The sequence below is a fragment of the Octopus bimaculoides genome, unplaced genomic scaffold (genome assembly GCF_046866305.1).
Source record: "Octopus bimaculoides isolate indiv1 unplaced genomic scaffold, ASM4686630v1 contig68, whole genome shotgun sequence".
Lineage (NCBI taxonomy): Eukaryota > Metazoa > Mollusca > Cephalopoda > Octopoda > Octopodidae > Octopus > Octopus bimaculoides.
Genome location: NW_028315318.1, coordinates 102,870 through 124,661, shown reverse-complemented (window position 1 = coordinate 124,661; position 21,792 = coordinate 102,870). Strand labels below are relative to the sequence as shown.

Sequence of the window (21,792 nt, the reverse complement as noted above, 5' to 3'; positions counted from 1 at the left end):
CTCTGCGTCTTCTCTCCTGGTACTATATGAACATTGTGCTTTTAGAGTCAAGCTTTGACTGCTATTTCCAGCGTGGCGGTGTCTCTTGGATAGCCTAAATTATAATTTTAAATAATTATTACCTTTGATGGTTTTTAACCCCATGCTGGCCACTTGATAAAATCGATATTTAAATATCGATCTTATCCTTATATATATAAATATATATGTGGCTGTGTGGTAAGTAACTTGCTTACCAACCACATGGTTCTGGGTTCAGTCCCACTGCGTGGCATCTTGGGCAAGTGTCTTCTACTATAGCCTCGGGCCGACCAAAGCCTTGTGAGTGGATTTGGTAGACGGAAACTGAAAGAAGCCTGTCGTATATATATATATATATATATATATATATGTGTATTTGTGTTTGTCCCCCCAACATCGCTTGACAACCAATGCTGGTGTGGTTACGTTCCCGTAACTTAGCGGTTCGGCAAAATGAGACCGATGGAATAAGTACTAGGCTTACAAAGAATAAGTCCTGGGGTCGATTTGCTCGACTAAAGGCGGTGCTCCAGCATGGCCGCAGTCAAATGACTGAAACAAATAAAATAGCAAAGATATATATATATATATATATATATATATATATATATATATATATATATATATATATACATTCGTGGTCTGATCAATAAGGATCCGGACTTGCCATAATAACAAAGTTAAAGCACACAGACTGAAGCTGCCTGGCACAAATTGACCTTGATCTCTGCTGTGCATGTGCACTAAGTTTTAACTTTCTAGTTCACTTGTGTTGTTTATAGCAGTGCTTGGAAGGAAGGTGTGTAGTGCGTGATCATTGCATTCACTATGACAGAGAAAGTTGAGCAGAGAATTTGCATCGTATTTTACAGAGGTTTACGCTAAGATTTCAAAAGTTTTCATCGTTTTTGACACAGTCAAGATCTTATGCAACTGAAAGCCAAGTATCTTTTTGGTCAGATGAAAGGAGTTTTGGCACAAACTTGGCAGACACGCATCTCATACCCAAATCTTCAGTGACAATGGACTGAACTGAATCGTAACTAATCTGCACATCCTCTGATAACTCACGGATGGGGATTCGATGATTTCCCCTCACAGCTGCACGCACATCTGCGATGTTTTTCTCAGTTCTGCTGGTTGCGGGTCTGCCAGAACGGTCAATTCAAGCCCCGCTTAAGTCAGTGGTGGTGTTCCCCAAAGCTCTGTTTTTAGGCCCACTTCTTTTCATCATATACATCAATGACATTACTGACATCGTCAAGCACAACGACATAAGAATCTTTGCAGATGAAATAGGAAGAAAAACCAATGTAATTATTTTATTCTCTGATCCTAATGAAAATTTCCTGAAGAAATAATGGTTTATCCTGTATGTTGGAAATCTATATGGTTGTCTGCTTCCGAGGAGAGCGGTTTATTTCAAACTGGTGCAACGTTTTCAATGATCGATTAAATGCAGCTGCTTAAAACAGCCGTAATGCACTGATACCAGGACATCTTTGTTACTTAGTTGCTTTTTATTCACCTTTGAGCTGCATGGACTTTACCGAACTGGCTTGGTACCTCAATTTAAGTACCTAATTCAACCGAATCTTAATTCTCTTCCCTCGGCTGCTCCTGCTTAAACCATCAATCCTTGTACTTATAAAACTATTTCTTCAAATTTGCTACCACCTACCAATCTTTTACAAAGGAAGAAAGAGAGAAAGAGAGAGAGAGAGCGGGAGAGAGAGAGAGAGAGAGAGAGAGAGAGAGAGAGAGAGAGAGAGAGAGAGAGAGAGAGAGAGAGAGAGAGGGACAGAGAGATACTATTTGAAATATTTACCTAGTTGAAAACTATGGAAATATTTACAAAACATTTCACTTAATGTTTTCTTCAATTTAATTTTATTTTACACTTAGTTGAACAAGTCGAGAAGATGGAAACCGGTACTAGAATGTTCTTCATGATAAAATTATTTTAGCATTTTCTACCTTGTCTTATTTTCCTTATACATATCAACTCGTCTGTTACTTTTCAACCTTCTACACACACACACACACACACGCATATACATATATATATATGATGATGATGATGATGATGATATACATACACATACATATACATACATACACACACATATATATATATATACATATATATACATAAATCAGTTGAATAAAATTAAAACATGGTCTTCACGTTTTTATGGTATTTTAACATTAAAAGATATTTTGTAATGTTCATTAAATTCAATTAGTGCTTTCATAAGTTCGTAGTAATCATCAGATTTCGAATGTACTTAACTGAAGGTTGAGTTCTTGACAACTGTAGTACCTCTTAGAAGGCTCCCACAAGCTGAATTTTTGGAATACAGTTTTGATCAATCTGCATGCAGCTTAAACGTCACGGTTTTCCAGGTGTGCCGATATTTTGTAATTTGTTTATATTCATGTGTTAAAGATATTTTTTTAAACTCACATCATTAACTGGTTGATATCAACAAATTGTTGTCATTTCCATTCAGAGCAGGTTTGAAAATTTTAATGAACCGTTTTTCTTTTATCTTTCTTCTAACATCACTGGTGTCATGTAGTTTGGGGAAAGGAAAAATTACAAAATTTTCTGACCACATGTTTCTATATGTTCCCTCAATGGAATTTGGAAAGCATCGGTGTACTGGATTTGTTGTCTGTGAACTCCTGAGTGTCCCAATAATGCATTCCCTGTCTCACCTCTATACAATTCCTCGCAATTCAGGCATTGAATGCAGCAGATCAAATTTCTGCAGTTGCAGTTCATAATTTGTCATAGGCTCCTATAGCCACATCGAAGGAGGCATCGGGATCAGATTGTTTGACCTATGTTGAATCTTTGCTAAATAGCACCGGTCTTCCTGGCATGCATAATAACATTAATATTACTATCACTAATATCTGTGAAACCCTTAGCAAAGGTAAGTGCCTTCATCAACAACTCTTTAGAAATCAATGGATAAAAGTCGACAATATTGAACTGTGTAAACCTAGCCCTGCCTCTCCCTCGGAGAGCACCAAACTTCTTAAGGACTGTGCTAAAAATGGTGCGTTTAATAAATTTCTCTCTAAATGTGTCCATTCCAAGTGCTACCTACTGGAGAATTGGATCTCCCCGTTTGCTGGTTAGCCTTTTTGGGGGGTCTGTAAGGGTTTTTTTTTATCCTCTGGCCAGGAAAGAAACTTGTCCACATTAACATTCTTATATGTTAGGCCTTAAATTTCAATTTCTGAGCGTTACCTCATGTCTGTGTAGTAGAAAGTCTTAATTTTTTTGTCTGTCGAGCTGTCCACAAAGCTGTGCCTTTCACAGATATGTAACCTTTGATAATACTATGACCAGAATTTAACATTTTGTTTTTTTTAATTGAGGGATCAGAGTTCTCTTTCAAACAGGGTCAACGTTTTACAGTGAAGAACAACTTCAAATGTACTTCGGAGAACCTAATATATATATTAACTTGCTCCGGTTGTTGAGAGCAATACGTAGGCCAAACCAAAAACAGTTTACGTCAAAGGATGGCTCTATATAGATCCAAGATCAAAATTCATCAATAAAGAAAAATAACGTTCAGTGAACACATCGACATTTGCATCACTAACAAACAACTCAGCTTCAGAATTTTTTCCCTCAATAAATTCAGGGACAATGCAATTTGTAGTCAGCGCATTAGCAAAGAGTCATATTTTATCACAAAATATAAACCCCTTTTTAATGCGTCCACCACAAATGACACTATTACAAGGGCCTTAGAATAATACCCATGCAAATATTAAAAGCGATATATTCAGAGCAGTCACTACCCATGAATTTATTCAGAACAATTCCAATCACTACTATTACAACCACAACAGGTCACTTTTAGGTCACTTGGCCATTTAAAAGGATTCCACCAACATCCTACTACTGTCATACCACTCCCGCATTCTTCTTCTTCTTCTTCTTCTTCTTCTTCTTCTTCTTCTTCTTCTTCTTCTTCTTCTCCTTCTCCTTCTTCTTCTTCTGCTACTACTGCTGCTTCAACAATCAAAACCAAGAATTCATATCAAATATTCTTTTAGGACGGCTACTACCTGCAACCTGCTACCAAGCCATCACAAGAGTAAAAAGGACAGGCAGACAGAAAAAAGGAAAATATCCCTTGCATTTGAAAACTATGGAAATATTTTAAAAATCATTTCATTTAATTTTACCACAATTAAACTGTTTTTCTTGCTTTTCTCTAAGTGGAAAACGTAACAATGACTGAAACCGATACTAAAATGTTTTTCATGATAAAATTATTTTCCTTATACATAGCAACTCATGTGTATATCATCATCATCATCATCATCATCATCATCGTTTAACGTCCGCTTTCCATGCTGGCATGGGTTGGACGGTTTGACTGAGGACTGGTGAAACCGGATGGCAACACCAGGCTCCAATCTAATTTGGCAGAGTTTCTACAGCTGGATGCCCTTCCTAACGCCAACCACTCTGAGAGTGTAGTGGGTGCTTTTACGTGTCACCCGCACGAAAGCCAGTCAGGCGGTACTGGCAACGGCCATGCTCAAAATGGTGTCTTTTATGTGCCACCCGCACAAGAGCTCGGTCAGAAGTCATCGCCTCGGTGAGGCCCAATGTTCGAAGGTCTTGCCTCACCACCTCAGCCCAGGTCTTCCTGGGCCTACCTCTTCCACGGGTTCCCTCAACTACTAGGGTGTGGCACTTTTTCACGCAGCTATCCTCCTCCATTCTCACCACATGTCCATACCAGCGCAATCGTCTCTCTTGCACACCACAACTGATGCTTCTTATGTTCAGCTTTTCTCTCAAGATACTTACACTCTGTCTAGTATGCACACTGACATTACACATCCAGCGGAGCATACTGGCTTCATTCCTTGCAAGCTTACGCATGTCCTCAGCAGTCACAGCCCATGTTTCACTGCCATGTAGCATGGCTGTTTGTACACATTCGTCATACAGTCTGCCTTTTACTCTGAGTGAGAGTCCCTTTGTCGCCAGCAGAGGTAAGAGCTCTCTGAACTTTGCCCAGGCTATTCTTATTCTAGCAGCTACACTTTCAGCGCACCCACCCCCACTATTAACTTGGTCACCCATAGCGGAAGCTATCAACTACCTCTAGTTTTTCTCCCTGGAAAGAGATAGAAGTTGTTTCCTATTTGTTTACAGTGTTTATTGCACCTGAACATCTACCACATACAAAAACTAACTTCCTAGTTAACCTGCCTTTGATATTGCAGCACCTCTTATGTGTCCATAGCTTCCACTGGGTACATCTTATAGAGTTACTACCTACTCCTTTTCTACATACTGAGCAGGGCCATCTACCTGAAGAGGTTTGTGTTTTATCTGCCTTCCTACTTATTAGGATTTGGGTTTTAGCTAGGTTGACTCTAAGGCCCTTCGATTTCTAGTCCTTGCTTCCACACCTGAAACCTCTCCTCTAGTTCTGATAGTGACTCCGCAATTAGTGCAAGGTCATCAGCATAGAGGAGCTCCCAGGGGCATCCTGTCTTGAATTCCTCTGTGATCACCTGGAGGACTATGATAAATAGGAAGGAGCTGAGTACTGAACCTTGGTGAACCCTTACTCTACCCGGAATTCTTCACTGTACTCATTGCCAACCCTCACCTTACTGACAGCGTACATGGCTGTACATGGCTCACACAGCTCTCACTAACCATTCTTCTATCCCTAGTTTCCTCATTGACCACCAGATGAGGGATCGGGGGACCCTGTCAAAGGCTTTCTCTATGTAAACGAAAGCTAGGTACAGAGGTTTATCCTTGGCTAGGTATTTCTCCTGCAGCTGTCTTACTAGAAATATGGCATCAGTGGTGCTTTTACCTGGCACAAACCCAAACTGCATCTCATCTAAATTGGTTCGCTCCCTAATTAGTTGGGCTATGACCCTCTCCGTAACTTTCATAACCTGATCTAACAGCTTGATGCCTCTGTAATTATTTGTATCTAAAGCGTCACCTTTACCTTTGTAGCAGTTGACTATGGTGCTGCTACACCAGTCATTGGGTATGACTCCTTCGTGTATCACCTGGTTCGTAATATGGGTAACTAGGCTATAGCCGACACTGCCAGATATTTTGAGCATCTCTGCAGTGATTCCCGATGGGCCAGGGGTTTTCCCCAGTCTTCATACTCTTATATATGTATGTATATATATGTATGTGTATATGTATATATATATATATATGTGTGTGTGTGTGTGTGTGTGTGTGTGTGTGTGTGTTTGTGTGTTTGTGTGTTTGTATATATATATATATGTATGTATATGTATATATGCATGTATATGTATATATATATGTATGTATATGTATATATGCATGTATATGTATATGTATATATATATATGTATATATATATATATGTATATATATATGTGTGTGTGTATATATATATATATATATATATATATATATATATATATATATATATATATATATACACATTATCATCATCATCGATTAAAATCTGTTTTCCATGCTGGCATGGGTTGGATGGCTTGACTGAGGTCTGGAGAGCCAGCAGCTGCACCATGCTCCAATCTGGTCTAGCAGAGTTTTTACAGCTGGATGCCCTTCCTAACGCCAACCACTCCGAGAGTGTGTAGTGGGTACTTTTTACATGCCACTGGCACAGGAGCCAGTAAAGTGGGCTGGCAACGATCACGTTCAGATGGTGACTTTTAAGTGCCACCGGCACATGAGCTAGTCAGTGGGTATTGGCATCAGCATGATCGGTTGGTGTTTTTTACATGCCACCGACACAGTAGTCAGTCAGGCGGACCTGGCATCGACCAAGTTCACATGGTGCCTTTGACGTGCCATTGGCATGGGAGCCAGCCAGAGGGCACCGGCCCCATCTACAATATTGGTTTTACTTGACTCAACAGGTCTTCTCAAGCATATCATATTACCCAACGCATCAGAGGTATTTTTAACAGGGCAGGACATGATTGGCTGCCATCTCACTTTAGTTGTTGGGTCTTTTCAATCACAGCATATCTCCAAAGGTCCCGCTCTCCTGTTATTGCTTCTGTGAGGCCCAGTGTTCGGAAGTCATGCTTCACCACCTCATCCCATGTCTTCCTGGGTTTATCTCTTCCACAGGTTCCTTCTACAGTTAGGGAGTCTCACTTCCTCCCACAGCTGTTCTCATCCATACGTAACGCATGACCACACCAGCGCAGACGCCTCTCTTGCACACCACATTTGATGCTGCTTATGTCCAACTTTTCTCTCAGGGCATTCACACTCTGTCGTGTATGCACACTGACATTGCACATCCAGTGGAGCATACTAGCTTCATTTCTTTCAAGCCTATACATGTCCTCAGCATTCATGGCCCATATTTCATTGCCGTGTAGCATCGCAGTTCGCACACATGCATCATGCAGTCTATCTTTCATTCTGAGCAGGAGGCCCTTAGTTGTCAGCAGAGGTAGGTGCTGTCTGAACTTAACCCAGGCTATTCTTATTGTAGTGGCAGCACTCTCAGAGCAACCACCCCCACTACAGACTTGGTTGCCTAGGTAGTGGAAGCTATTAATTACTTCTAGTTTCTTCCCCTGGCATGTGATGGAATCTGTTTTCTGAACATCTTTAGTGTTTATTGCCCATGCATCGGCCACACACAAAAACTATCTTCCCAGTTAACCTCCCTTTGACATTGCTGCACCTTTTATGTGTCCATAGATTACACTGGGTACATTGTATGGAGTTTCTACCCACACCTGAAGGGGGTTGTGATTTGTCAGCCTTCCTACTTACTAAGACTTTGGTTTTTGCTAGGTTAACCCAAAAGCCCTTTGATCCTAGACCTTGCTTCCACACCCTAAACTTTGTCTCTAGTTCTGGCAGTGACTCGGCTATTAGAGCAAGGTCATCAGCATAGAGGTGCTCCCAGGGGCATCCTGTCTTGAATTCCTCTGTTATTGCTGAGGAATTCAAGACAATGAATAAGAGGGGGCTGAAGACTGATCCTTGGTGAACCCCTACTCGGAATTCTTCACTATACTCGTTGCCAACCCTCACCTCACAGACAGCATCCCTGTACAGAGCTTGTACAGCTCTTACCAACCACTTGCCTATCCCCAGTTTCCACATTGACCACCAGATAAGGGATCGGGAGACCCTGTCAAAGGCTTTCTCCAAGTCAACAAAAGTCAAGTACAGAGGTTTATCCATGGCTAGATATTTCTCCTGAAGTTGCCTTAGCAGAAACATAGCATCAGTGGTGCTTCTGCCAGGCACAAAACCAAACTGCAACTCATCTAGGCTAACTCTCTCCCTAATTAGTTGGGCTATGACCCTCTCTGTAACTGTCATCACCTGATCCAATAATTTCATGCCCCAGGAGTTATTTCTATCTAAAGCATCACCTTTCTCCCTACAGCAGTTGACTATGGTGCTGCTACACCAGTCATTGGGTATGAATCCTTCATAAACTACCTGACTTACGATGCGGGTAACAAGACCATAACCTACACCACCTGATAGCCGCAGTGATTCCTAATGGACCAGGTGCTTTCCCTGTCTTCACATCCTTAATTGCTTTATCTACCTGGGTACTGTCAATTCGGATAGCTGGTCCCTGAATTGGGTCAACCATTCATTCTCCACATTCAGCAGTCTTTCATAATGGCATTTCCAACCCTCTTTCTTTGCAGAATCATTAAATGCAAGGGCACCATCATCCATGCAGACACATTCATATATATATATATATATATATATATATATCTACCTGGACCAATATATTGACACCCTATCAAACTTCCCCCTAAAACAAAATACCAAAATTAGGCCGAACATTAACAAATCAGAGATATCTGCACTTAAACGGATACAAAACGATGAAACAATAATAATTAAACAAGCAGATAAAGGGGGTGCAATCGTCATCATGGATGTGGAATACTACAAGGATTTAGTTGAGGAACAACTAAATGACACAACCTTCTATTGTGAAATACCCTCGAACATAGACCACCACATCATGAAGAAGATCAACCACTTAGTTTCTAAACACTACAACTCACTCACTGACAATGAAAGAGACTACATCACCAACTTCGAACCAAAACCCAGTAACTTTTACGGCTTACCCAAAATACACAAGTCAGAAGATATTCAACAGGGAGTAAAGGAACAAGGAAGTGAATACATAAAAGTGCTACATCCAAAAGATTTAAAACTTAGACCAATTATAGCTGGCCCAGTATGCCCTACTCACCGTCTAAGCAATTTCATCGACATTCTTTTGAAGCCACTTTGTACATACATACCCAGTTTCATTCGGGATGACATCGACTTTTTATCCCATCTTCCCAAAACCACTGAAACAAATTCAATCCTACTGAGCTTCGATGAAGTAAGCCTATACACAAATATCCCACATGATTTAGGAATAAAGGCGGTTGAATACTGGGTAAACAAACACAGAGAAGCAATTCCCAACAGGTACACGGTGACATTTATACTAGAATCAGTGAGACTTATCCTGGAAAATAATACGTTCTTCTTCAATGGTAAGAACTATATCCAAATTAAAGGCACGGCTATGGGGACGAGGTTTGCCCCCGTTTATGCGAATTCGGTGATGGGTTACTTGGAACAAAAACTCTACCAGGAAATAGAGGAGAGATATAACACCGAATTTAGGAAGCTTATAGAAAAAGCATGGAAGAGATACCTGGACGATTGCTTCATAATCTGGACCAAACCTCAAAGCATTATGGAGGAATTTAACACCCTCCTGAACAACCTACACCCATCCATCCAATTCACAAAGGAGATGAACAGTAGCAAATTACCATTTCTAGATATAATGGTAATTAAAAAGAACACCGCCATTACCACAGATATATATTACAAACACACAGACACACACCAATACTTGAACTTTAAATCGTGCCATCCACCCCATACAAAACGCAACATACCATACTGCCTAGCCAGGAGAATATGTACTATTGTAGAGGATATAGAGACCAGAAATAAACGCCTGATGGAACTGAAAGAATTTCTGGTGAAGCAAAAATACCCATCACGACTCATAGAAAATGGTATTCAGCGGGCTTCGAAAATACCCATACAACAACTGAGGACACCGCAAAGAAAAGACAAACAGGAAAAGATCATTCCATTTATAGTGACACAAAATCCATGCCACCAGAACATCTTTAATATCGCCAAAGCGAACTTACCGATCCTTGCACAAAGTAAGGAATTGAGAAATATCATTACAGATCAAAATATAACTCTCAGTAAGAGACAACCTAAAAACTTGAAAAAACTATTAACAAAGGCAAGGTTTGACCTCAGCAACAAAAATCAAACATTCACTGTATCCAAATGCAATGATAGCCGATGCGGCATATGCCGATCAATCCATACCGGCCCATATATGAACACAAAAACAGGGAAAATATTCACCAATGCGAACATGAACTGCAAAAGTAGAAATCTAATCTACTGCATCAAATGCCCTAATTGTGAAGAATTGTACGTTGGCCAGACAGGTAATGCACTATCGGAACGCTCACGGGTACATCGACAACAGATTAAAAACCCAGAAGTCCGCCAAATACCACTGAGTAACCATCTAGCAACATGTGGTCATCAAACTTTTATTATATTTCCATTCCATAAACTTTACAACCGGAATGAAATTGAAAGAAAATGCAAAGAAAAGGACTTTATTAAGAAATTCAAACCCACTCTTAACAAACAATGATTAAATCCATCTTACTTGGGGTTTAAAAATCTTATCCCTGTAACCAAAACACAAAAAATCTCTCAGATATCATCATTTCTATAAATAGATTTGGCATCATTTCTAAGAACAGCCAAACACCTACTGCGGTTTAAAAATCTTATCCCTACAACCCACACAAAACAATAAATTAAAATATCATCATGTCTAAAAATAGATTTAACATCAATTCTAAAAATAGCCAGACACCTACTGCTGCCATCCAAAGGAATTGGTATAAAAGACAGAAAACCAGCCAACTTATTACAGTCTGTTAAAGATTGTCATACCGGCCATGACGAAGGGAAATAGCCCTGAAACTCGAGTCGCCTTTATATATATATATTTATATTTATATATTTATATATTTGATCCTTTATATTGAACACTCAATATTTCATCTACATTCAATACTTTATTTCATGGTGCCATCCATTTTTATTTTATTTTATATTATATATTGTATATTATATTATATATTGTATATTCCATATTCTATACCCCACATTAGTTCTGCAGGAATATAAATAAAACATAAAAAACAGACAGTGTTGGAACTCTTTTAAGCAAAATAATATATATATATATATATATATATATATATATATATATATATATATATATATATATATATAGATAGATATATATCTTATATAAAATAGACCTGTGCGTGTGTGTGTATGTGCTTTTCATGCAAAAATAGCTGTATGGATTGCTTCCATACTTGGAATGCATAAATAATTTGACCTCGGACACATAATAGGGTCTTCAGTTTATTTTGTTTTATTATAAATTAGTGATATTGCTTTATATATATGATCCACTTCTTTAAAAAGGTTTTTCAACATCAATTTCCGGTATTGATGTAGCAATGACAAAATTTTCCATTTTCATTTGCAAAATCTCACTTTTGATAAATTACTGAAAGAAATAAAAACCGAAGGAGGAGCCTTTTTGGGACCCCCCCCCCCCAAAAAAAAAATTGTAAATATTTTCAGAGGATAAGCTGTACAATTCAAGGGAGATTTGGCAGTTATTTCTAGCACATCCCAAACTATCCTCTGTTTTCAGTCTTGCATTGTTGCATGTATTGTTTTTTTTTTTCAATATCTTTCTGCCACTAAACACATTTTATGGAATGATGATGCTGAAGTAACGAACATGTGATCCATTGCTGAGATATAAACAACAACAAAAATTGTAATATAAATTTTATCCCCACCTCAATCAAGAGAAGCCGTATATGTGTGTAAGAAAAAACATTTTCTGACACAAAAATATGCTATTAAATTGAATTATCAATTACATAGTTATTTTTTAAAATCACTGTGGATAAATGCCAGCAACGACCTCAGTCTCTCCAATATTTTAAATTATCAACAGAAACAATCGGGAGCAGGGAGTGGGGTTGCAAAAAAAGTCATAATTTTTCACATACTTTTAATAGTATATAAATGTATTTATGGGGAGAAAAATATTTATTTATTTATTTATTACCCACAGGGGGGCTAAATATAGAAGGAACAAACAAGGACAGTCAAGGGATTAAGTTTATTACATCAACCCCAGTGCATAATTGACACTTATTTAACCATCCCCAAAAGGATGAAAGGCAAAGTCGATCTTGTAGGAATTTGAACTCGGAAAGTAAAGACAGACGAAATACCGCTAAGTATGCTAATGATTCTGTCAGCTCTCCACCCTATGGGAAGAAAAATATTAAAAAAATACAAGTGTGAGTCAGAAAGAAATGAGGAGAGTTATATTAAGATGTGCTAGAAATGACAGCCAAATCTCCCTTAAATCACTCACTTTTTCTCTGAAAATATTAACAATTTTAAAAATATCTTTTTACTGAAAAGACTTCTGCCATGGCTTTTGAAGTGCAAAAAAAACTGGCCAAAATCAGTTCGGTGTGGGATGATGAGGGGGCGGGGTTCTACACCAAAAATTTTCAACACTTTGTTTTCACAAAAAATGTCCTTCCCCATCATTTCGAAGACTGGTTAAAAAGAAATGGGAAAAATCCCCGTCAAAACGTATAGATTTTTCTGGAAGTTATGAGGCAACAAATTCGGTGGCAGGGTATACATCTGTACTTATGCAGCTATATCTATCTATATCTATCAATCTGTGTTAAGGCTATGAGTTTATAACCTGAGTGAAACCAGGTCCTTCTACTTGTATATATATATATATATATATATATATATATGAGGGAACCTGTGGAAGAGGTAGACCCAGGAAGACCTGGGATGAGGTGGTGAAGCACAACCTTCGAAAATTAGGTCTCACCGAGGCAATAACTAGTGACCGAGACCTTTGGAAATATGCAGTGCTTGAGAAGACCCGGCAAGTCAAGTGAGACCATAACCCCTGGCCTTTGCCAGGGGTGTAGCCAGCCAACGTATGCATACCTTTCCTTCATTGGACATTAAACTCTGCTTGTGAAGACCGAAGACCTGTTGGGGCAAGTGAAATCAAAGTCAGACCAAATTCGATGACTGGCACCCGTCCCAGTGGAGTGCTAACAGCACCACCCGAGCATGCTCATTTCCAGAGCAGCTGTCTGGCTTCCATGCCCATGGCACATAACAAGCACCATTTGAGCGTGATCATTACCAGCGTCGCCTTACTAGAACTTGTGCCAGTGGCACATGAAAAAACATTCGAGCAAGGTCGTTGCCAGCGCCGCTAGACTGGCCCTCATACTGGTGGCACATAAAAGCACCCACAACACTCTTGGAGTGGTTGGCGTTAAGAAGGGCATCCAGCTGTAGAAACTCTGCCAGATCAGATTGGAGCAGCCATCTGCTTCGCCAGTCCTCAGTCAAATTGTCCAACCCATGCCAGCATGGAAAGCAGACGTTAAACGATGATGATGATATGTGTGTGTATGTATGTATTGTACTTTCCAACATGGAAGCTGTACTGGTTTTGCAAAATGATGCTTTGAGAATTAACCTACATTTCCCATGATATTACTTGAGAATTCCAAGAAAGATGGTTAAAGTAATGGCAACAGTGTTGTGTATCCCAATAATACCCAGCATTATACCACCAGGAGGTTGGCCATTGTCTGGTGATTTCACTCAAAAATGCTAAGTAGTAATACTCCACAGGTTTTCCCACCAATTTTCTCTGATAGCAGGCATTTAATATGTACCAGTTGGGCTCTCCCTGATCATATAGATGGGGATTTGGAAAGTGTAAAGGAATTTTTTTCTTCTGAGAATCACATTTCCAAAATCAGCAGACAGCTTCTTCCCAGTCTCAAAACTGGTTTATACTTTTTTTTTTTAAATATAATACAAAATATCAAAACTTTGACTGGATTTGAACTTGCAGCCTTTATTTTATTTTAAGCAATAAGTACATCTAATGTAACAAAAAAGGAAAAGGTCAAAATATATTCAATTGTTTTAGTGTCAAAAATCTGAATAATTTTCCTGTTACGAATTTGAATAGTTTTTGTGCTACAAATTTATATATTTTTATTGAAATAAATGTGAATTGTTTTGATGTTACAAATTTGAATTGTTTTAGTGTTACAAATTTGGATTGTTTTAGTGTTACAAATTTGAATAGTTTTAGTGTTACAAATTCAAATATTGTTATTGTTACAAATTTGAATTGTTTTAATGTTACAAATTTGAATAGTTTTAGTGTTACAAATTCAAATATTGTTATTGTTACAAATTTGAATTGTTTTAGTGTTACAAATTTGGATTGTTTTAGTGTTACAAATTTGAATAGTTTTAGTGTTACAAATTCAAATATTGTTATTGTTACAAATTTGAATTGTCTTAATGTTACAAATTTGAATAGTTTTAGTGTTACAAATTTGAATTGATTTAGTGTTACAAATTCAAATATTGTTATTGTTACAAATTTGAATAGTTTTGTTACAGATTTGAATTGTTTTAGTGTTACAAATTTGAATAGTGGTGGTGATACAAGTTTTAATAATTTTAGTGTTACAAATCCTAATATTGGCTTGGTGCATAATTATTGCAGCTTTTTTCAACAAATTTTATTCAACAAAAACAATGACAATATTTAACAAAAATATCTTTAAGTGATGGTCTGACCTGCCAAGCAAATGGGAAGCAGTAATTGAAGTAGATGGTGAATATGCTCCAGAACAATCATTGAAAGATGTTTTTGTTACACGTTGTTATTGTTCACATTGAATAGAAAATTTGTTGAAAAAAAAAAAACGCAATAATTATACACCAATCCAATAGTTTTAATGTTACAAATGTGAATAATTTTCCTGTTACAAATCTGAATACTTTTAATGTTACAAATCTGAATAGTTTTACTGTTACAAACTTGAATAGTTTTAGTGTTACAAATTTGAATAGGCGCAGGACTGGCTGTGTGGTAAATAGCTTGCTTACCAACCACGTGATTCTACTATAGCCTCGGGCTGAACAGAGCCTTGTGAGTGGGCTTGGTAGATGGAAACTGAAAGAAGCCCATCACACATATATATATATATATATATATATATATATATATATGGGGGGGGGGTAGAATTCACAAAAAAAAAATAAAAGACAGGTGGTGTAGAAAACAAACAGATGTATTAGTATAACGCTCAGGAAGTGAAACAATTTTTAACGTTTTGAGCTTACGCTCTTCCACAGAAAGGAACAAGGATAGAAAAAAGAGAATGTGTAGTGGCTAGTGATCTATCATGGAGAATGCCAGACAGAAGGGTCACACAGGGGAGCTAAGAAGAAGGGGAAATAATAAAGTAGCAGTGATCCCAAAACGAAGGTGCACGTGTGTGTAAGAGAGTTCGTATGTGTGTGTGAAAGAGGGCTGGTGATCTTGACGTGTGCGTGTGTGTATGTGTAGGTGTGAAAATGTGAGATGGGAATTGGTGAGTGCTGGTGTGTGCGTGGTGGTGTGTTGTGATGTGATGTGTTATGGTGTAGTGGTGTGTGGCGTGGTGTGATGGTGTTGGGAGGTGGGGAAAGCATGGGTGGGGTGGAGTGGGGTTAGAGGTGGGGTATGTGGGAGTGAGTGTAAGGGATGGGATGGGGTGGGATGGGGAAGGTGGGGTTGGAATGTGTAGGGGTGGGGGTAGGCTTACGAGGGAGAGTTGACGATGAAGGGTGAAGGAGAAGGTTGGTATGAGAGAGAAGAGAGAAAGAGATTAGGGGTGAAGAGAAGTAGGAGTCGGAGCAAGAGAGGAGAGGTCGTTGGGAGGAAGTAGGTATGAGGGGGAGAGAGGCAAGGGGAGGAAGTTAGATGAAGAGGAGAGTTGAGCCCATGTGGTGCAAAGGAGTGAAGAGAGAAGATTAATCCCTGTTCACGGCGCAAACAGGGACAGGTGTTGCAAAGTGTGACCAGTAGAGCGGAGATGGTGTGAGACTGAGGTGTCATTGCTGAGGCGGGTGTCTCGGAGGTGTTCCGTGAACCAGTCAGCCAAGCAGCGTCCTGTTTGCCTGATGTATAGAGAAGGGCAGAGAGAGCAGGAAAGGCAGTAGATGATATTGGTAGAAGTGCAGGTGAAGGAGTCAGTGATGTGATAGGGTTGATGATGGGTGCCGGTGAGGAGGATGGTGTGGGAGAGGTAAGGGCAAGTGCGGGAGCAGGGGAACAAGCCAGGTTGGGAGGCTGGGTTGTGGAAGAAGCTGTGGACCAAGAGGTCTCATAGGTTGTGGGCTCCTTTGAAGGAGGGGAGGGGTCGGTTAGGGAAGATGTGTGAAGTGGAGGGGTGGGACTGGAGTCACTGGAAAGCTCGGAGAATGGTGCATTGGAGAGGTAGGGTGGTAGGCGAGGGGAAAAGAGAGGCGATAGACGGCAAGGTGGGTTCGAGGGAAGAGAGCAGATGCACGGTCCATAGAACGTGCTCTGGCAAGGGCGGTGTGGACAGTGGTCAAGAGATATCTCCATAGGATGAAGTGGTGAGCCATGAGTTGAGACTGAGTCTCAAAGTCATGGTCGTCACTACAGAGCCTGCGTAGATAGAGGAATTGAGAATAGGGGATGGAGAGCTTGGTGTGTTTAAGGTGGGAGGAGGAGTAGTTGAGGTGTGAAACAAGTAAAAGAATAAAAGAAGAGAATAATCTAAATAGTCTTAATGCTACAAATTGAAATATTGTTAGTGTCATAACTTTGAATAGGGTTAGTTTTAATAATTTTAGTGTCATAACTTTGAATAGGGTTAGTTTTAATAATTTTAGTGTCATAACTTTGAATAGGGTTAGTTTTAATAATTTTAGTGTCATAACTTTGAATAGGGTTAGTTTTAATAATTTTAGTGTCATAACTTTGAATAGGGTTAGTTTTAATAATTTTAGTGTCATAACTTTGAATAGGGTTAGTTTTAATAGTTTTAGTGTTACAAATGTGAATAGTTTTGGAATTACAAATCTCAACTCAAAGTGTTACAAAAGTCTTAATTTCAATCAGAGAATGTAATCAAATAATGAGGATATGCCTGAGAGTCATCAAAAGTAACATAAATTCTGGGTCTTTGAATATCATCAACAGCAGAATTGTAAGAATCCGGTAAAACTCTTAATCCGTGTTGTCCTTGCATCATTTTTCCCACAAGAATACTGCATTTGTATATTTTCTTTATTCTGTGATTGTCAGGAGTAGAATAGGTATCACTTGCAGAATATCCAATGTCTCTGGCAAAATATACACCTTCACCATATCTGCCTAAGAACAGAACGAAAAAAGAAATATATTTGGAGCGTTTTGGAAATTCCTTGATAAAGGTATAATATAAACATGACATTGTAAAAGATTATTTGTTTCACGATATTGAGATTATATAGATTTTATCACCATTCTAGGTAATTTGACATCAGGAAGATGTCACTGACCCACAACACCACTCTCTTTTGAAAACACAAGGTTTGCATTTAGGGTTCAAACTTGCTCACTTCTCATGAACATGGTAATGCTCACGAAGGCATCTCTATAAAAAGCATGATGCAGGGTCAAAACGTCGACTCTTTGGGTATAAAAGGCACCGAAATTCTCCAGCCTGTCATTCATTTCCCGAATGCAGCAAGCATACCAAGACTGACACAAAATCAGAGGGAGCAAGCCATCAGACGTCTCCATACTGGTCAACGTCCATGGGTCATTGCTAATGGCTTGAACTGCAGCATTTGGACAATTGAATGGCTGAGGGAATGAGACAATGCCACAAACAACATGGATAATCATCCACACAGTGGCTGACCAAGGGTTACAACAACACGTCATGATTGTCATCAGCACCGACAGCACTGATTCTGGAGGGCAATGGAATCAGCTCGGCAGAGCATAGGCACTCACCAGAGACCCATTTGTGCTGAGATCTCTCTCAATCTGTCTCGCCAATGTCCAGCTAGGGGCCACATCCTCACAGATCATTATTGATGGGCACATCTGCAGTGAGCTCAAAAACGTCAGAGCTGGCAACATCAGCATTGGAGGACTGTAGTCTTGTCTGACAAAAGTCGACATTGCATTTCTCTGGAAGAAGGCAGAGCTGGCATTTGGAGAAGAAGGGGTGAACGTCATGCCAATGGCTGTATGGTGGGGAGATACTCATGGGGAAGACAGAGCATCATGGCATGGGGCAAGATTGCACTCAACCAGAAGCCTGAACTGGGGGGTCTACCGAAACACTGGTAAAGGCCGAGGAAAGGGAATAACTGCTGCTTGCTATATTGACCAAATTTTGAGGCCTCACATTGTGCCATACTTTGCCTTTCATTGGAATTACATGTTCCGACACTGCAATGCCTGTGACCATACTGCCAGGTTGACAACAGACTTCCTCCAACAACATCAACATCCAGACACTGCCTTAAGTCCAGACTCGAACCCTACAGAGCAACTGTGGGATGAAATCCCAAAGAAGGCTAAATGACATCCGTCCAAGACCGAAAACTCAGAGACAACTCACTTCAAGTTTTAACAGAGTGTCAGCTTCTATCCCCATGGCCTTCATCAATCGTTTGGTGCATTCAATGTACAGAAGATGCCTGGCAGTAATCAACACTAATAGTGGTCACACGAGATATTGAGCTTATCCCTTTGAATCCAGGACATTCTGTCATCACATGACACCATTTCAGGAAATGATGTTTTATCATTGGGAAAGCCTGTCCCTTGCTAATATTTACCATTGAACTTGTTTGGATGGCATTTTGCAGAGATTAAATATTTCAATGAGACTTAATAACACTGTATCGATTATCTCTGCATATCTATAATTGACAAACTCAGAATGGTGATTGCTAGGCCTGGTGTTCCCTTGTTGATATTTCTGTCCAGTCCTGCAGACCCTCCACTATATCTAGTCCTTCTTCCCCATAACATTATCCCTCTGGAATCCCACCCATTCTCTTATCTTTCTTGCAATATTTTCATTTACAAAGATTCAAGAGGAACATTAATGGATGGGGACAGACCCTTCCTCCCAATCCAACAAGGAAAACAAATAAAAGTGTCGATTCCACAATAATAAAATACACCTGGTTTACTCTAGAGTAGAAGATGTTAGGAAGGGTACCTGGCAGTAGAAACGATGCCAAACATGGAATGTGTAAGCAACATCACATCCTCTGTCCTCTCTGTGTGAGAAAGGACCAATGTGGACAGTGACAGTCTGTCCAACTCAGGCCAATATGGAGGGTGGGTGAATGATGATGTTGATGATAATATACTTACCATTTTTACCACAATAGCTATGGTTGAATCCATATTTATTTATTCCATTAACAGATCCTGCAGCAGTACCATGCCAAAGGCCATCAACTTCATTTGTAATGTTTGGATTTTCTACCTCAAATTGATTTTTCAGTGCTTGGTATCTCTGGTATAATGTTTTATTTTGAATTCTCTCAATCTGTAGAAAAGGAAATACATTTATGAAAAGACAATCGATTCACTTCTTTGACAAGGAAATAACGTTTGTGGTGAAAAACCCCAACCCTATCTGTTTTTTTTTTTTATTTGATACCAATTTTGATTCAACTGTAAATTTTGGTAAGGCACAATAGTTTAGCTGCAAAATGGTGTTGCATTTACAATTCAATGCAAGAAGTTAAAGCAGAGGAATTTTTGTTGAGCCAAGATTTCTTGTGAATATCCCAAAACACATATAACCATCTCAAAATAGGTTCATGGAATGAGATTTAAATCTTTTATACAAACAAAATGTCCCTTAATATTTTAGTTTAAAGAATAAACCATCAAATATTGTTTATAAGTAGAAGTAAAAATACAAACACTGATTATATGAGATAAAGAAGACATCATCCTGAAATTTCTCTCAACGTCATCATATTCTGGTCCATGTGTTAATGGAACAATTTTCATTAATTCCTTGTCTTTCATTGTTGACCATGTAACAGGGAATGGTTCTAGAGTCCAAACTGAAATCAAATATTTCAGAACAAATATAAAAATATGAATCTTTTTTCAGTTGAAAGTTTATAAAAAACAGGAATATTTTGACAAAATATATATATATATATGGTAGAAAAAATAATAAGGTACTCAGATATCTGGATGGTTGTACATTTACAGATTTTTATTAATATGTCACATGTTTTTATAAATTAGCGCTTCTATCTATTCTTGTAGATTCTCCAGATTTAATTTTTCTTCAGAGGATTTGTCTCAAGAAAAAGTGGAAACGCTACCTCGATGACTGTTTCGTCTTTTGGAACAGATCAGAAGATCTACGAACATTCCACAACATCCTCAACACACTGCACCCATCTATCCACTTCACGATAGATACCAGCTACAATGAACTCCCCTTCCTAGACATTAACATCAATATACACAACTCCATCGTTACAACAGACATCTACAACAAAAAATCCGACACACACCAATATTTAAATTTCTACTCCTGCCACCCATCCCACATAAAGAGAAACATTCCATATAGTATGGCAAGACGCATATGCAGCATAGTGACTGACTCACAGACACGCCACATAAGACTAGAGGAACTTAAAAACTTCCTACTAGAACAAAAATACCCACTCACCTTAATAGAAAACGGAATCGCAAGAGCAATAAAACTGGACATCACACAACTCAGAACTCCAAAAAAGAAAAACAAAGAAAACATCATCGCTTTCATAAGCACACACAACCCTACAATCACAAACATGTTTCACATTATACACTCAAACCTACCAATAATCCTACAATGACCCCAAATGGGAAACCTACTTAACAAATATTGCATAAAAAACAGTAAACACCAAGAAAAAAACTTAAAGAAACACCTAACAAGAGCGAAATTCTCAGCAGAAAATAAAACCGAATTCTTCGTAAAAGAGTGTGGAGATGGTAGATGTGGAACCTGCAGTAACCCCATCTACAAATATATAGAGGGGAATAAATAAATAAAATTTAAGAGTGGTCACACTTTCAAAGTAAATGCAGACCTGAACTGCAAGACGCGGAACGTAATATACTGCATAACCTGCCCCCACATGCAAGGAGAATTATATAGGTGAAACTGGAAATTCTTTATGCCAACGAGCCAGAATTCACCGATAACATGTCCGACAAGAGGAACTATGAAAAATTCCACTGAGTGAACACTTAGACGCATGTGGAAAAGGAAAATTTAAGATCTTTCCCTTCTATAAATACCCAAGAAATGACACCTCCTTCAGGAAATACTTCATAACAAAATTCTCACCCAAACAGAATGGCTGAAAACATGAAAATCACAACCCATCTAGAACTATTTACTTAGTCTGTAGAATAATGTCCTCACAATGTACAAGAAATTGTATGCATATCTGTTTCATTGAGCTCCTCCACAAGACACTTTCCCTTGTACATCATTGCCTGTCCTAATATCTTCATTTTTGTAAAGAATTGTTCGTTATCTTCATTCCTCTTGAAAAATATATATATGTGTGTGTGTATATATGTCTATGTGTGTGTGTGTGTGTGTGTATGTATATGT

At 38.8% G+C, this 21,792-nt stretch overlaps 1 protein-coding gene across 2 annotated transcripts in view; it reads right to left on the bottom strand.

Annotated features, from left to right (window-relative positions):
- Nucleotides 1-14,157: 14,157 nt before the first annotated feature.
- The window catches only part of LOC149129304 (protein mono-ADP-ribosyltransferase PARP15-like), a 110,087-nt gene continuing 102,452 nt past the window's right edge, over nt 14,158-21,792 (bottom strand). For both annotated transcript variants that reach the window (XM_089346599.1, XM_089346598.1), the window contains 3 exons: nt 20,082-20,227; nt 19,521-19,698; nt 14,158-17,510 (listed from right to left, as the gene is read on the bottom strand). In XM_089346599.1, the coding sequence (XP_089202725.1) occupies nt 17,248-17,510; nt 19,521-19,698; nt 20,082-20,227 (587 nt within the window). In that variant the 3' untranslated portion in view covers nt 14,158-17,247. The remainder of the gene's footprint in view (nt 17,511-19,520; nt 19,699-20,081; nt 20,228-21,792) is intronic.